The sequence below is a fragment of the Diachasmimorpha longicaudata genome, chromosome 9 (genome assembly GCF_034640455.1).
Source record: "Diachasmimorpha longicaudata isolate KC_UGA_2023 chromosome 9, iyDiaLong2, whole genome shotgun sequence".
NCBI classification, from domain to species: domain Eukaryota; kingdom Metazoa; phylum Arthropoda; class Insecta; order Hymenoptera; family Braconidae; genus Diachasmimorpha; species Diachasmimorpha longicaudata.
In genome coordinates, this window is record NC_087233.1 from 6,051,499 (window position 1) to 6,068,746 (window position 17,248).

The 17,248-nt window shown below is 37.2% G+C and overlaps 3 protein-coding genes across 17 annotated transcripts in view; all 3 read left to right on the forward strand.

The window, feature by feature from the left end:
• Nucleotides 1–1,072: 1,072 nt before the first annotated feature.
• Nucleotides 1,073–5,969, forward strand: LOC135165780 (uncharacterized). Of its 5 annotated transcripts, none has more exons than XM_064127405.1 (3): nt 1,073–1,193; nt 1,981–2,205; nt 5,092–5,969. In XM_064127405.1, the coding sequence occupies exons 1-3, from the start codon at nt 1,112–1,114 to the stop codon at nt 5,193–5,195; spliced, it is 411 nt and encodes a 136-aa protein (XP_063983475.1). In that variant the 5' UTR covers nt 1,073–1,111; the 3' UTR covers nt 5,196–5,969. The 5 variants fall into 5 exon arrangements, with proteins under 5 accessions (XP_063983475.1, XP_063983476.1, XP_063983471.1 ...); XM_064127406.1 differs by lacking the exon at nt 5,092–5,969 and adding an exon at nt 2,563–2,783; XM_064127401.1 differs by lacking the exons at nt 1,073–1,193; nt 5,092–5,969 and adding exons at nt 2,563–3,182; nt 3,803–4,339 and having other exon boundaries at nt 2,064–2,205.
• Nucleotides 2,064–7,096, forward strand: LOC135165784 (ankyrin repeat domain-containing protein 39-like). Its single transcript, XM_064127410.1, has 3 exons — nt 2,064–2,205; nt 5,996–6,173; nt 6,641–7,096. Exons 2-3 carry the CDS (start codon nt 6,068–6,070, stop codon nt 7,045–7,047), a joined length of 513 nt encoding a protein of 170 aa, XP_063983480.1. The 5' UTR covers nt 2,064–2,205; nt 5,996–6,067; the 3' UTR covers nt 7,048–7,096.
• A 667-nt stretch (nt 7,097–7,763) lies between these two features.
• The window catches only part of LOC135165765 (dual specificity protein kinase splA), a 33,869-nt gene continuing 24,384 nt past the window's right edge, over nt 7,764–17,248 (forward strand). For 5 of the 11 annotated variants that reach the window (XM_064127372.1, XM_064127375.1, XM_064127376.1 and 2 more), the window contains exons 1-2: nt 7,767–8,461; nt 10,944–11,878. In XM_064127372.1, the coding sequence (XP_063983442.1) occupies nt 11,850–11,878 (29 nt within the window). In that variant the 5' untranslated portion in view covers nt 7,767–8,461; nt 10,944–11,849. Of the gene's footprint in view, nt 8,462–8,573; nt 9,109–10,943; nt 11,879–17,248 lie in introns of those variants that run through there. The other 6 variants (XM_064127368.1, XM_064127370.1, XM_064127373.1 and 3 more) reach the window with 3 other exon arrangements.

A 17,248-nucleotide genomic window follows, 5' to 3' on the forward strand; every position in this document is an offset into this window, starting at 1 on the left:
CCAAAAACTTAATCATTTCGTTCTGCGACAACTCCAAGTGGGAAAAATGAAGTTTCGACAATTGGAACTTTAACAATCCTCTGAATAGTTGAAATATTTTTTTGTTTAGTCTTCAGTGACTTTGACGTCGCATTTCACCCCGGTTACCTTTCACAAAAAATCATTCCTGAAGTCCAGTTTTCATGAAAAGAGAAAATGTTCTGTGGAGTGACATGGTGACGTCAAGATGGCTTGTTGCTTGGCGGCAAGCCATTGAGATCGATATACGCGTGGTTAAAGCTCTATTCTTCCCGTAATTTTCCACAAGTAATTTCCCCAGAGTTCTCAAAGTCCCCAATAAACATCCATCAATTGAAAATTTACCGGGAGCAGGTACAGGAATCCATCGAGGAACTCGAAATTTCACCTCAATGAGGAAAAAAAGTCAACGTCCTTCCTAACGTGAGTTATTATTATTATTATCCATCAACTTCAGAGAAATGCAATTATTGTACTCGTTTTGCCGATGTGCCTTTTCAAGACGAAAAAAAAAACAACATAAAAATATCCTGCATTCAGAGGTGTTTTACATCTGAACATTCCTGATGAATTCAACTTCCTATTACGCATTAGTCTGATAGTATGGTTTCAGTAGTGATTAGTGTAGTTGTAGCATACATGTGAAGCAGCCGAGAATTACCCGTTTGTAATAGTTGCGTTAATAAACACACACTAGCATTGTTTCTCCGGGGCAACAGTGTTTATCGAGTCGTCGTCGAAGCCTTACGTATGTACTTCACATATTTCCTCATGACACCGATGTTACCGAGCCATCCGAATCACTACCTGTACTCGTAATTCCCCAGCAAATAAATCGTAAAACTGCTTTGACTGTTGGAGAAACTGAAGGAAAAAATCTCCAGATATTTTTTTCTCTCTCTCTCTCACCTTTCCCCGTCTGTTCCCCACCCCATATTCTGGTAGTTAACCTGATGGAATTTCGATTACATCACTCGATGTTAAAGATTAAAAATTAATAAATTATGAATTATATTTAATTCACATGTCTGTACATGTATCATTCCAGTTACGTATTACGAAACATATAATTGAAAACGAAAAAAAGGTACAGATGCCATACATTCTGGTACGTGGTAACCTTGCGTCCTACAGTCACAGGTATCCCTGGAGAGTACTCGTTTCTGGTTTAAAAGGTACCATTTATTTACACACCACTGCATTTGTAGATTGCTGATTTTCACGTGTTTGGTTTATTTGTTCTGTTATTTTCTGTTTTTTTAAAATGGGTTTAGTGTCATATTGTTGGGACTGTTGATGTTATTTTGTGGACTGGTATGGAAGAGCTGTCAGTTTTGACAGTTGTGATGGTCGGAAGTGTAGATGAACAGTAATTAATTGCACAAAATAGAATAAGTTAATTTTTAGATCTTGTTGACTTGTGAATTATTCGGTTATGAGCTGCTTTGGGAAAAATTTGTGACGACTTCCTTGTAGTTCAGGAAATTTTCTGCAGAAAATTTTTGTGTAGATTTTTAGCTACAGTAATAAGGGGTTTGGGAAGCCTTATCGGACCCAGTTCTCGGATATTTGTCACCGATTTTATTATTTAAATTTAACAGATATTTTATTTCCAATAAAAAAACCATTTTCTAATGTGAGAATAAAATTGAAAGTCTGCAATTTCGTTGAAAATTTATTTCGCGGAGTTTAGTGGACAAATTTGATGATTAAAAATGGCTGGACTATATCAAGGTCTATACAAAACTGTTAATGATATCTCTAGGCTGAAAGTTAAAGAAGAAATTTAGAATAGAAGATAAATTATGCAGATATGTTAAATATTTATTTTTCAAATTCGCTCATGATAAGATAATTTGAAGTTTAACAAGTGAAAAATTGACATTTTTTTCCTTTACCGCACATTATGCAAATATCTAGTAAATTTTCACGAATCATCAATAAATAAACATTCTCTTTTAGCATCGGACATTGAACAATTGACTCGTTTTGCGTCTGGTGGCTACTGCGACAACTCGACAATAGTATACCTCCAACATCCCTGTGTAATACTAACGGCACTCGAGGTACTCGGATATAAGGTTGTTGCTTCATCCAGTACGAGTGTTAAACAGGATTACAATGAGTACATGTGGACTATGAGAAAAGATTTCTCAGAACCTGAGCCAGAGTCTATCGTTAAACCAGGTACATTAGCCCCTATCACAACTCATAATGATAAGTTAATAGTTTTTAAAATAGGAACAATATTTTTATGATTTTAGAAAAATTGGCATTGAAAAAATTTTAATAGAGAAGTATTCATTACTGCCGTATTAGATCTATTTCATTGTTGAACTTGTTGACGAATTTTCCAGTTGTAAGAGACTAATTGAGGTAATTAACGTGATTAAAAAAGAACACATGAAAAATTTGAAAGACACGCTTTATGTTATTCGTACGTGATTATTTTAACATTAAAAAAAATGATTTAATTAGTTTATTCTACTAGCCGTAATTGATTAGATTTAAAAAACAGTACGAGTCGTGAATATTTCATTGTAGTACCCATTGAAAACTGTCTAAGTGTGGAGATAACTAAAAATCCAGAAAAGGAAGAACCTCAGCCCCACTAACACGACAAAACTTATCAGTAAAATAAACATCCCAAAATTGAAGAGAAATCAAAATGGTGAAGAAGAAGGGAGTTGTATGGAATTATTACAACAAAAAAGTTGATGGCACAACGGTGACAGCATTTTGCAAATTCTGTCACCGTTCCTACATTCAAAATGCTACGAGAATGGAAAAACATTTGGCACGATGTGACAAGGCATCACTTGACGTGAAAAATTTATTCTTGCGGGTATCAACGAGTAAACGCGTCAATCGTGCACGCCTTCTTGGTGCAAAATTACCAGAGGGCTGGACAAAACGTAATGAAGAGGTGGCACAGTTGGATGTCAGTTCACTCACTGAGGCCGATCTCGAGGATATCGATGAATGGAATAGGCAAAAACAGATGCAGGAGGACGATCCGTCAAATAATATGACTTTTAGTGAGGATGGGGATGATGATATTGGGTGGGATGGGAGACAAAATGATGTACGTGGAATTAATCACCAGGGACAGGCCAGGAGCATCGACCCTCTGGTCCAAATCCATACTGGTATGTTTTACAACGGTAATATACTTCATTTTTTTTATTAACCTGCACGATTTTTATGTATGAACATTTAAACTGCTGAACATTTTTCATTAATATCTGATCATCCTGGGTGTGTTCTAAGCTCTAATTCACGAGCTTCGCCAGAGGATTCAATTCCAAATCTACCTTTCAAGTGCAATATATGTATCTTCACTTACCGAAAATCGAAGAACAATAAAAATTGGAAAATTGCGAAGTTCCACATACAAAAATTAGTAGTGAGGTGGTAAACAGAAATAAATCACTTTGAACTATTGGTTAGCTTATGACAAATATCTTGCAATCTAGAGCACACTGAAAAATTTTTCCATTTTTTTGTGGAGGGAATTGAGAACTACAGCAAATGTTATTGAAACAATCCGCCACGTCTCTTAGATTCGGAGATATTCCCCAAAACTCAACTCAGAGATAAGTCAGCTCGTTTTACCACTTCGCTACTCAAATGTAAACAGAGAGAAAAATATAAAAAAATTTGAAAACCTCTGTTTCACATGGAATCGCAGTCTGAAATGTTCGTCAACCAAATTTTCATTCATACTTCCATGATTTGCACCCACAATCACGAAGAAAGCGAAAAATGACTGAATTATTTTTAGTTGCTGTTGACGATCGGAAAATGCAAATGAGAAAATCTAATGAATCAGATCACATGAATCGTGCTCACACAGCCACATCAGTTTCAAGCCTTGAGCCAACGTTAAATCAATCAGGTGTTCATTCACCCCTGCAAACTAAAATTCTGCAGGAACAATTACTAGAGAAAAGGGCACAGCGAAAAATTGCTGAACTGGAATTACGTCGCAAGGCATTGGAATTGGAGCGCTATCAATGGGAATATGAGAGAGACAAAGCGAGAAGTGATGAGATTTGGGCACATGAGTCACGTATGATGCAGTACAAAGAGGAACGCGAACAGAGACTCATGGCAGAGAGTTCCTACGACACTAAACACTAATTTCCATTATTTTAATATTTTTCATTCACTTTTTATTATTTTAATTATCATGACATGTTAAAGCCTCCAAGCGAAAATAAAGCGTTTCTTTCATGCAATTAATCATTACTAAAGAAATACAATTTTCATTGTAAAATATTAATCGCGTTAGAGAGAATAAAAATACATCAAACAAATATCTAAAGTCATTAAAATACTTAAACTTTAACTTTTTTTTCTTTTAGAACTAAAAGACAACGGGATCTAAATTTAAAAAAAAAACAAAAAACCACCGCATTGGTAATAATTCCAGAAAATAATTGAAAAGGAAGTTTGTGATACTAAAGCAATCGTAAAGATGTCGGAAAAAATCAATAGCCTTATTGGAAACGAGAATTTTTATTATATCGCTGTGAAAGCATCACCATTTGCATCCGACGCAGCTGTATTTGGATTAACCCAAGATGAGATTGGGGCACTGATCAAACGATTTCCAAACTCAGGTGCTGACGTCATCAATGGCGTTATTATCAAAGGTTCAAGATAATTATAAATTTTATTTTGGGTTAAGCTGCTATCATTTGCCCTAGTTAAACGTTCACCCAAAATTCTCATCAGTAAAAAAAAAATCACATGTGGGTGGAAGACACGGTGATATGGGCCTTTTGAGATCATCAATTCACTAATGATTGAGAAAGGCCCATTCACCCTCTCCCCCTGCATCACTTAAACATCACTGTTAATTGCTTCGCTTTTCCTGGTGGTGGCTTTTGTTTTGTAGTTGTCATTCCTCTATTAAAAAAACGAGAAACGTTATTTCAATGATCAGACGACATTCTGAGATCACATTACACCGAATAGCTGCGCTACTATATCACCATAATTGCTGACGATTATTCCTCGTAATAAAAACAAGAGAGAAAGAAAAACAATTCCTACATTTCGTTTCAGGAGCACCGATAGCCGTTATAAATGCTCTGGCTGAGCTCGGCTATCGTATCGTTTGCAGCACTGGAGAGGCAGAAATACTGTGGACATTACAGCGAGAAATTTGAGAAAAAGAAATCGAGTGAATGAAATGGCATTTTTATCAATTCCGTTTAAATGATAAAAGTATATCGCACCTAACATATGTATTTGTTGATGCACCATTCAATGGAATACGAATAATCGTGATGTGGTTGACGGTTGCTGTATCGATGAACCTTCATTCCGCTAGATTTATTTTTTTATTCTCATTTTTTACACTTTTCACTTGCGTGGTTTCTGTTTCCTTTATCCTCTTTATATTGAATTGCGTAGTTAATGAGCCCGTCTGAAGATTAGTCGAGCATAAAATCATTCGAATCAAATAATTTTGATATTCCGTTGGTAACTGAATATTATGGGATCAAAGATAAACAAAATCTTGTATTCAATCTTGAATTTATACCGAGTTTTTCTAGATACTTTGAAGAGTAGAAATTCTGATCGATGAATTGATGATGAAAAATAGTGAAAATTTGTAACAAGTACAGCTAATGAAATTTGGAGATTAAATATGGCAGTTAGACTTCGATATTGATTTCTTTGCGCAAAGAAAATGGAATATATTCTCCTGTGAAATTCTCTGTTGATCATCGTAAGAGTAACAAACATTTGATTTTCTGTGAAACAACAGTTTGTAATAAATCTCACGAGATCTGTGCGATTTCTGGCCTAAAGAGAATGAAAAATGTACAATTGAGACTTTTTTCCATCGACTATGATAACTGTTAGATTTATTATTACAAATAAAAAATGAGATGAATAAAAATATTCTACATTACACGTGTAGTTCAGAGAACTAACATTCGTCTTTCCTTTTCAATGAAAGAGAGTTTGAAGTGCCCCACATAGTTAAAAGAAAAACAAAAAACTCGTAAATTTGATCCGGCAATAAAGCAAAATGGAACATCAAGGACACGACCACGATGGATGCTGTAAATCTTCCGGGTCGAGTGTCAGCCAGAGTCTTGGAGAGATGGATTTCCAGCGGGGGATATGGTACGCAGGTAACTTTTATATTCAATTTATTCAATCAAATTAATTCGAATTTATTTTAATGAACGTAATGTATTTTTTATAATTTTAATACAGTGTATCGTAGCAATAAAAAAAATTATCTGGAATGTCCTGTTTGTAGAAAAGTCCAGAAACTTCACAAACATTTCGATCCAGGTGGTGCTTGGAACGAGTCACTGATTTAATTTTCATTTTAAGAATGCGAATTATTTTTTCAATATCTCAGAGCACTGAGAAAAAAGTCGATCGAGATAAACTCGAATTACGTGACTCACGCACAAGCGAAGATAAGTGTTACTGAGAAAAAATATGCATTATTTAAGACTCAAGTTAGGTAAATAGGAATTTCAAGCGCAACAACATGAAATTAATAAAATTCTTCCTAATTAATTTCTACAAATAATATTTGCGTTCAATCTACCCCTTCTAAAGCCTTTGATTAAATTTTTCCCATTAGCGCAAACAGATGATCTGAATCGGGTTCAGAAACTCCTGGCGGACGGAATTTCACCCTCAGAGGAGGACTCGGCGGGGTACACTGCACTGCACTACGCGGCCCGATCAGGAAGTTACGAGATCTGCAAACTCCTCCTCGATCACGGTGCAGATATAAACGCAGTGACTCGTTGTGGAAGGGCCACAGCCCTCCACCGAGCCGCGACTCAATCGAACGATAAAATAATCCAGTTGTTCCTAAACTCCCGAGCCAACGTCAATATCCAGGACTCGGACGGTTACACAGCCCTTCACCGAGCAGCGTTATCAGGTTCAAAATCTACCTGGGACCTTCTCGCCCCTAAAACGGATCAAAATCTACTTGATAACAAGCGCAGAACCGCCCGCGACCTATTAAAATCGCAGTGATAGCAAAAATTAATAAAAATAAGAAAAAAATCAATATTTTGCTTTACTTTTTTTCAAAAAAAAATTCATAACAAGATCTACCCAAATACAGACATTTTTTCAAAAACCATCTGACACATTTTTTCCGCCCATGACCTGAAGATCATGAAATAACGATTTCCCAATCTCTCTGCGAATCTAATAACTTCTCATCCGAGTATTAAAAAAAATTTCTCGGCCGCAAAGTCGAACTTTACCTCCGGAAGTCCGTGAAACGGTACTATTCCACCCCCGGTCCCCAAAACCCGCCCCGCCGCCGGCATTTAAATATTACCGCGCCCCCAATAGCATCCCAAGATGGCGCACCGTAGAAATCGAGCGCGTGTGACCTCACGAGTGAAGCACATGGCCACATACACATTGAAAAGCGGGTCGGGGGAGTGTGAGGCTCTCGGCTAAGTTCCCCAAAGTTCAAAGCCGAATCCATGCATACGGTATGTCCCCACATCCATATACCTATACCTCGTTTGTACTTGATATTGAATCGGCCTCGTGTACCCTCGACTCACTTTCGCCGGCACTCGGTGATGCTCGCGAACGCTCGATGCCAGTCGTGAGCGCTCCCCCACCGGTACACAAACGGTAATAACCGCATCGCCATCATTTTTGATGTTAACCGAGGACGATAAACCCCTGGCGCCACCTGTGGGGGCCATTCCATTCAACGTACACTCGGTGATTTTACTTGCGGTTCGTTGCGTTAGTCAGTTTGTTTCGTGTAGACCCCACGAGTTGTTCGCACTTGTTTCAACGATTGCCGGGGGCCTCCTATTACCGAAAATCGTTCCAAAAAATAAGGATTAAAAAATCCACGAGGTGTAATTAAGTACCGTGACTACCGCGACAATACAATTGTGCTGAGTATGCGAGTGTTTATTCAGTTGAATTAACCACATTACAGTGAATTTTTTTTCGGTTATTCCATTGGTCGAGCGAGTGTTTTTGGTAACAATAGGAATACAAATAAGAGCATCACATTGTGCTGTGTTTCGTGAACGATCTGAGGGGCCAATACCAGTAGTTCGGGTATCCAGGATTCATCGATTTTTTTTTTTTCGGCTCGACTGGAGTGTAAAAAATACCAAGTGACAATCGCCCGAGAAATGTAACCGTGTCGTGACGTCACACGGCTAATCAAGTGCACACACGTATACTGGACACACAGGAAGGAGACGAGAGACAACGCGCGCGCGCGCTTCAACACACACAAACAGAGTATTCTGTGATCGTGTGGGATATACATTTACGTGGTGCTATCACGTATACACACACAACACATACGCATTTTGTGCCGCGAAGAGAAGGAACGAGAGAGCCGAGTAAATTGGTGGAAAACGGGTAGAACTCGGGGGCAATCTGTGCACGTGAGGCTCAAGTAAGTCTTCACTTGGTTATTTATTTATTTATTTATTTTTTGTTACTATTGGGGTTGAATTCGCAGAAAGTTGATTGTGCTTTTCATGGGTTTTATTTTGGTTCGTCAGTGATGAGGAGATGGAGAATAATGCGTGAGAGATGACGAAAGTGTAGCCATTTGGATTAATCGTTGTTGCTTCGTCCTATTGATTTTATGGAGATTTAATAAATTATATTTTGTTGTGTAATGGTGGAGGTGTGGGTGAGACGGTGGATGATCCAAGTGTTGAATGGGTGGTAGTCTTCTTGAGGAATAATTGGGAGATGTTCGGTGGTGGTGAGGACTCGGGGAGTTGGTGTTTTGTCCCTGATGCGAGAGAGTTAAGGCCTAACCATCTCGTGTGTGTGGCGCCCCGCGGTGTTTTTCGACGGGAAACTGTCCATAACCTACGCAAACCGGCGAAAAAATATGTGAAGTTTTCACGGTGGCTATTGGATCGATTATTTTTGGGCCTTGTTTTTGATCGAGAGTCAGTGATTTCTGAGTTTATCTGTTGGGTTTGCACATCTAGGGGGGAAATAATGTGATTATTCGGTGTTCATGGGATCATCTGACACGTGACTGATGATTCGAAGATGAGGAGTCGTGAAAAATTTGGTGTTTGAGTAAGAAAATTTGCAGAGGAATATTTTTTAACAGTTCGTCGTATTTTTAATTTGTTGAATGTACAGTAATCGTGAGGGCAATTCCCAATGATGAGTAGTGAGGGTAATTTTTCGGCGCCGTAAAACGTGCTCTCAATTATTGACTTGGATTGTATCTTGAACTTATTATCAGTCATGAAAAATTAAGCTTTCGGGGTGACAGCGGACCCGATAATTTTTGGGTCTTGTTGGCTGTCGTTAGTCAGTTATTTCTGGATTTATCTACTGGCTTTGCCTATTACGACAGACAAATGTGTTTGTTCATCCTTCTCATGATCATTGAACACGTGATTAGTGATTTCTAATTGTGAAAATTAATTCGAAAGTACGTATTTGGGAGATGAAATTTTTACAGAAATATTTCTGAAGGATTGGTCTCATGATTTGTGGAATAAATTCGCATAATTGAATTTTCTGCTGATGAATATTCTCTAGCCTCCACATCATCGTGATCTCCCATCGTCATTCAGGGATTTCTGTATTTACCCAGTGGTTTCGCACCTTTGATGGCAAAAAACGTGATAGTCCAGTGTCTGGTGATCATGTGACTAATTTTGAAAATTTATATTTTCCGAAGACGAAATTCTCGATGATTTATGTCCACTAACTCTTCGTTTTTCAGTATCACCAGTATAATACTGATAACAATTACCAATTATTACTTGCTCAAGGAATGTTTCGATAACATCAAACGTGTTTTTAGCTACTGACTTCAGTTACACTTCAAATATATCATTAGTAATGATTTTCCTAATGACAATCTACTCAACAATTTTGGACTCTTGCTTTCTGTCATTGGGTCTTCATGTATTTTTAATGTGTCTACTGTTCTTGGCACAGTACATGATGATCAATGATAAAGATCATTTTGGTGAAAGTTGAGCTTGGAAAAATGTGAGAATAAATCAATTGTAATTTTCTTGGTAATTGCGCTGTTTAATCTCGACCATTATTAACTTTTTGAAAGAAAATTCAATATTTATCGTAGCATAGAAATTTTCGAAATATCTTTTCATTGAGTCATGTAAAAAAATTTACCGTCTTCTTGCTATCTCTTGCCACTTAACTCCAGAATAGTTGTGCCAACGCCAATCAATTATTATCATTTCGTGTAATTCTTCACAAGCATAAAATGTTCTCACTTGTCAACTTTATGCGAATTCCTCGTCCATACGATTAGCAATTGAATCACTTTACACCGTAAAATGACCCGTTTCGACTGTTTCACACGTTATCAAAGATTAGATAAACAACATGCTTGTTCAACTGGTATTTTGCATGACAATTTGATCATACGAATGAGCAAAAATCAATGGTACTATTGCATTCCAATCTTGCAACGACGAATCCCAGTATTAATATTGATTCCTAAACTGATAAAAAATTAATTGCCTGTGGAGTTATTTTTACCTGACAATATCTAATCACGTCTCATTTTGACGCTTGAGAAAATACCTTGAAAATGAAAAAAATCAAGGAATTCCACTCTGTCATTCTTGAGTTATTGAACAGCGGGAAATAGAAGTCAAACGATTTTAAATCTTGATAATTCAAGATCGACATAGTAAGACCATTCGATCGTCCGATTTTTTATCACCGTAAAGAAATATGTTTTTCTATTTTCAAATTTTTCTCACGCTATTTGACAAATTTGTTAATGAAAAATACTTGGGTAACATGATCTGTACAAAAATGTCTAGAAAATCTAAGAATCCCTGAATGTAAAATTTCATTTTACGATATATTCCATATAATTATCCTCTGAATTTCAAGTCCTTTCTTTCTATGATTTCCAGAATTAATTGATTGTTTTCGAACAATTTCGGGGCCATCCAATAGACGCTGTCCCGATGGACCCACGAGATTTCACCCTGAAAGGGCGGCTGTGTGAGGTAGGCATTTGGCATTCAGTCGTGTATCCCACGAAGTGACTGAATCACCACTGGATCCATTAATCACAACCAAAATCCTTTTAAATTCGGTATTTTCACCCTGGAGTGGATTACCACCTACGCCCCTGGAGCATCAATTAGACCAGAAGATCACATGTGAACCGCCACCGCTGCCTTTATCAACAAAACGATACAACAAACAATTGAATTTTCGATGATATCGATTATTAGCGGCAGCGATTAGGTTTAAAAAGTAACTAAAAAGGTGGTGGTGGTGGTTGTACTGCACCAGAGACACGACAAGATTGTAAAAAAACTCAACGGGTCTTCCTCCTCCATACCATAACTGTGAAGCTCAAAAAGTATAAACAGCTGTTGAGTGATAAAAAATATCGTCGTAAAACAGTGAAAAGGGAAATTTTACGCGATTAAATTCATTTATTGCGATTAATAAATGTTTTCTTTCGGTGATTTATTCATTGTGATTCCAGTTGATTCGCGGCTGTGATAATTGCCAAGTGAATTGTGAGGAATTAAGATTAATTCGAGGATAAAAGGGTGATTCTTGGTGTACGTGAATGTGCCAAGGATACTGCATCGGGGCAGCAAAAAAAAAAAACAGTGGATTTTGTGATTTATCTGTAGTTTTTCAATCTGCCTCGATATTATTTTCATTCATCGAACTGTGAGTTGAGTGATAAATTATCGTGCTTTTTTTTTTCTTCATCCTGAGGTGTAACTTTCATTTTTACAACGGAGAACTCCCGGAAAACGCCCACCCCGTCCACCCCCAATGAAAAGAGGACGCACATGTCAATTTCTGCGGCCGAAAATGCAGGGTAAGTCACTTTTAATGTCTAATTATTATTTTACTGCTCGAGCTGAGTCCAGGTGATTTCAGCTGGTCAAATATTAACGTCGTAGAGAGAGTTGGATTTGAAGGTAAAATAGATATGAGACCTTGGCCTGCATATAAATTTCGTACTTCATAGTTTTTTAAATTCTTTGCATGATCTTTTAAGGATATCCAAGTGAATCTTGCCATTTTGCAATGACAACTACATTTTGATTTTCTTTCAGATATTTAAACTATTCTCGACGACTTAAATTGATAATTTAATTTAGATTTTGAATGGTTGCATGATAAAATCATTGAAGAAGGTTCAGAAATCTGTGGGTAAAATTGAACTTGAAAAAAAATTATTTAAATAAAACGGCAAAAGTACTTGAATATCTTTGAATCATTATTGAGACAATTTTTTTCATATTTTATGAGTAGTGAGACGAGTCAGTAGTTTTTTTTGTTTTCCAACCCCAGCCTATGGTTTTAGTTCTTGGACTGGTTTCAGTAACAAAGAATACATTAAAAATATCAGCAATATTTTTTTTTTTTTTCCTATCATTTGACGTGTAACCGCAGGTATGGCATTTAGAGTGCTGACAAAGTTTGCTTTGATAGCTGTTTTTTACATTTCTCAACGGAGCAAATATTTTCCATTTCTATTTTTCCTTGCACTCGTGTCACTGGTAAACGAAAAGACGAGAAAAAAAAATTTTACGTTAAAAAAAAATCTCGGAGGAATAACAGAACGATGATGAACGAAAGAAAGTGCAGATTAGTAATAGCAAATGACTGACGTGATTTCACGGGGAGGAGAATAATATTCCGTTGGCTGGCGGTGTCTTTGGCGGTGTTGCCGTTTTGTATATACGTTAGTCCTCAAAAGTAACGAGTAGAGGGGCCTCGGTGATTTGTAATAAAAAAGAAAGACATAACCGTGCACAGTAAAGTTTGTACAATGCAGTGGCAATGTGAGACTTGACTTTGCTATCCATCAGAAATGATCCTTTAGCTTTGAACGATGGAAAAATAGCAGTTGCCTTGGCTTTCTTTCACGTTATACCGCCCTGACCGCGTTCCATCCACCATCAACTATTTGACCAAATAGTGACGAAACTCATTATTAAATTAGGGATTTAAAAAAAAAAATTAATTCCGAGCGTTAGTGGACAGAAATAAAAATATTTTGCGACTTGAACTCACGAAAATCGTCTGAAGTCAGACAGAAGTCAAATAAATAATCAATTTGTTCTTGAATTAGTCTCGTTTTATTAATTGTTAATAAATTTCAATAGGATTGACTTTTGAATTTATTCTGCTGACCAATAAAACTCGAAATTCAACTATTTTATTGGAATTGATCACTAGGAAACGTTAATGTACTCTTCACTATTCAGCTCATTAGAACTCAGCGAAAAGGGAGATCTCTCCTCAATTATCTGTATAATTTTATTTTCAGCGGTCGAGAAGTTTATATAATTATTCTCACTCGTATGTCGCAATATCAGAATACAAAATTTCCTCATTCCATGGGACATTTTGTGATTCGTTGGCACTATGACGGCTAAAAAAAAATCGCAAATCTCTCTCGAACGCGAATCATTCAGGGATGAACTCATTTAATTATCATACCACTACTCCACATAATTAACAAATGACGAATAAATTAATCAATGGTATTTATCATAATACTCATTCTTCGCAATCATCATAATGTTAAACCGGAAACATTTTGATACAAATTTTCACAAACGTCGGCTGTAACGTGGCGTAATTTCGGTGCAATGAATCACGAAGCGCGTCAACTGGCAATTCAACTCAGTAAATTATAATGCGAAGACGAGATACGATAATGTGTTGGCCAAGAAAACTATCAGTTAACTTTGGTGTATGTTTGATGCGTGAAAGCCTCGCTGTTTCAACTTGTTAACTGTTGAAGTATTGAGAGATTGTGAATGTGAGCATTGACGAGTCCAATGATAGAAAAAAGAGAGGGATGAACTTAGTGTATGTTACCTAGAGAGCAATAACTGCGTAACAGTGTTACACACACTCATTATACGCACCTGCGTAACTCAATGACAATGTGTACGTAACAACGAGACAATTACATTTATACAACGATAAATCTATCAATTATTTATCACTCGGTGGTTAATTTATAATACAAAAATTTTGACGTTTACGAGTTACGTCATTTTATTGGAATATTTGGTTGACTATTCAGATGATGATTGTTATCTGTATTATCGAATACTCTGGGTGGTTGGAAGTGTTGTACAGCGTTGAGAGGAGTGTATAATTTTTCAACTCGGTTATGTCATGCAGCAAAATTTAATTTATCGATGGTGAAGATGGAAAATTGCGGAATTATCGGGATATAATGGGCTAGGGCCAGGTATGATCTTCATTCATGAGTCTGAGTGATTATTCTGATTTGCTCCCGGTTGAAATTGGGCCGGTGCACCAAGAAAAAAAATTGGTTGTAAATTGTGGACATGTTCCCTAATGAGAGTCAAAATAATATTCAGTAAAAATTAGGGAACAGTTTTCGGAGAAATCATGAATCAAATACACAGACTTTTCCACTGATTAATTTGTTTGCATTCCGGAATTGTCTTGGATAAATGTTTCACTCCGACATCTCTAAAAATTCCATTTGTTGTTCCACGGCTATCGGAATGATTCATATCGGGTGTGATAAGAATAATGATAAAATTATGCAGTTAATTAGATCAGCCATGTGATTCCATCAAATTGAATTGTGTACGTGGATTATTTACTCTCTCACAAAATCATTCGAATGTGACTTCCTCTTATAATTGATTAATTTCTCATCCATAAGTTCTTCATCTTCTCCCTCACCTCCCACATGTCTCATTACGACAGGGATAATTGGATCAGGGAAAAAGATATTAGAGAAGTGAGGAAAGTCCTCTCTCCGAAAATATTGAAACCAAAACTCATGATCGTCCGATTTTTTTTTCTAGAAAATTAAGAAATAATGACCATGAGCTGGCCACTTTTTTTTCTTCAAAATGAGTTTTTACGGTTCGCTATTTGCAACAGTCACGAACCTGTTCATTCACAAAATTATTACTTACAAATTGGCGGGAAAATTCAATTCAGTTTATGGACTTGGCATTAATCAAATGGTTTTTCTCACTCAGTTTTTTTCTTTCTTCTTCTCATTTTTCTCGTCCAATTCTACGTGTCTCATTGCGTTACGGATAATTGGACCAGAAAAAGAAAAAGTCTCGAAATGAGCGAGGGAGAGGGGGACCTCACTGGACTAGGATATTGATACCAGAACCTATGCTTGATTCGCCGAATTGGCAGTTTCTCGTGGAAATTGCTTTTCTGTACATATACCCTGTATATAACACCAGATGTTACGCGTGGCCAAGCCCAATTGTTGGGATGTTGGCAGGCTGGGGTGGGCATATACATACATATCCACTGCCACAACCTAGAGACCAAGCAGGCGTGGTACCTTTTACCGACCTTGACCTCCGTCCTCGACTGACGCCCGTTCTTCGTAGACTGGTCGATATGCGGTCCATGGGTACTACCCCCTTTTCTCCTCGGGTGTATCACCAACCCCCCACCGATAAAATTCACCGCCCAAATATCCTCGATCAACGTGCGCCGCCGTCACAGTCCCCCATGTTCTCTCTCTCTCTCTTTCTCTCTTTCTCCCTTCTTCAGCAATACACCCCGCTGCTTTCGACAATGTTGTATCGATTTCATACGAAAACCCACCCCCTCATCAGCCTGCCACTTGTTTTTCCACCACCAACACCACGAATTTTCTTTTCAAAGAAAACAATTATCTATTTGGGTACCTGCGGGCTTAAGGGGAAGTGTTGGTAATTGATGATTTATGCTTGGTTTCCTAATTTTAGGGGTATTCTTTCATTTCAATGGGCCCATTGTTGTTGCACGATTTTTAGTGATCAAGTTTTCATGTTTGCATGACAAATTCTGTAGATATTACGTGTCTGTTCCGTAATCTGACAGTTAGAATAACATTTGGGAAAAATAACGGAAGAGTTACGCACTTTTCCAGTGAATTTCCAAGAAAAAGTCCAGAATGTTCCAGAGAAAATAGGTATGGAGAGATAAATTGTTGAGAAATTACTTTTCTGTTTCGTGATCTGCCAGTTAAAATTAGGGAATAGTTACGCATTTTTTTTACTGAATGAAATCATTCGTTAACCACAAATTTTCAACGCAACTGTCCCCTAATGAGCTCGAATACCCCTCTAATTAACAGTTGTGCAATTTCACTAATATGTACATATTGCAAGATGGCTCAGAGGCTGATGACGTCTTAAATTGGAAAAACACGACGAAAGTGATCAAACGTTACTCTAATTAAATCAAAGAGGTCATCAATCATTGGGCCATCTCGGGCCCCAACTGCGCCATCGCCGAGGGTACACCAACATTGACCGAGTCCCGATCCACTCTTGGACATTTCTCATACCCTACCAGGTCTGCAGATAGTCCTTGTCCAGGGACATTGTCAATAGAAATTCGAATATGAAAAACCCCTGACAATAGAAATCATTTGAATGATCTCCAGCTTTTTCCCTCTTTTTTTCTTTATTTAACATGACAAAAGATTTATTTGAATACAAGAGAAAAGTCAAATATCAGAATGAGCTTTTCCTCGAGAATCTCTATCAACAAAGAGCTTTAAAATTGAATATTAATGAACAGTTTTGCGTCAAACGAACTTTGTATAGAATAAACTGTCGAGATGAGAGAAAATCGATAGTCCTCAGGGGGAGGGGGAGGTAGAGGGAGGGAAGAGGGGGAGCTGATATTAATGTATATTTCATAAACAAATTTGCATTAGAATCATTTCTCTCACTCTTATTTATTATAAATGATCGTGGGGTGGAGGGGTGAGGGATCAAGGGATATGAATTGAATTATTATTCGGTGAAAACAATTTTCTTGTTGTGACGTAGTTCGGTTGTTCTTCAATACATCATAAGTTTAACTTTGGAGTTCATCACCAAGGTAGCAAACGGGATTTAATACTACCTACGCATGAGCACGTGCAGAAAACGTGTGTGTATAGGTGTCACCACACGATAGATGCTTGTCAACACAGACAGATTTTATGATTCATAGAGTGGTAGAGAGACAAAAAAAAAACAGAAAAAAAATCACTCACATTTATGGGAAAATTGTTTTCAAAACTCTTGGGATAAATTTCTCTCTGTCATTCAACTTTTTCTTCATCATCTTTGTCTTTGGAGGGAAAAAAAAAAGGCGCTGGGGGGAACAAAGAAATGACAAATATTTCATGAAACTACGGGCACTTTTGTGGACAGATAAAATATGATAAGATGAC

Excerpts from the sequence above, each read along its gene's own strand:
- LOC135165784 (XM_064127410.1), top strand. The coding sequence starts at position 6,068 with ATGGAACATCAAGGACACGACCACGATGGATGCTGTAAATCTTCCGGG. Across the intron at positions 6,174-6,640 it reads GCGGGGGATATGGTACGCAG|CGCAAACAGATGATCTGAAT; the intron begins GTAACTTTTATA and ends TTTTCCCATTAG.
- LOC135165780 (XM_064127401.1), top strand. The coding sequence starts at position 2,687 with ATGGTGAAGAAGAAGGGAGTTGTATGGAATTATTACAACAAAAAAGTT. Across the intron at positions 3,183-3,802 it reads TACTGGTATGTTTTACAACG|TTGCTGTTGACGATCGGAAA; the intron begins GTAATATACTTC and ends AATTATTTTTAG.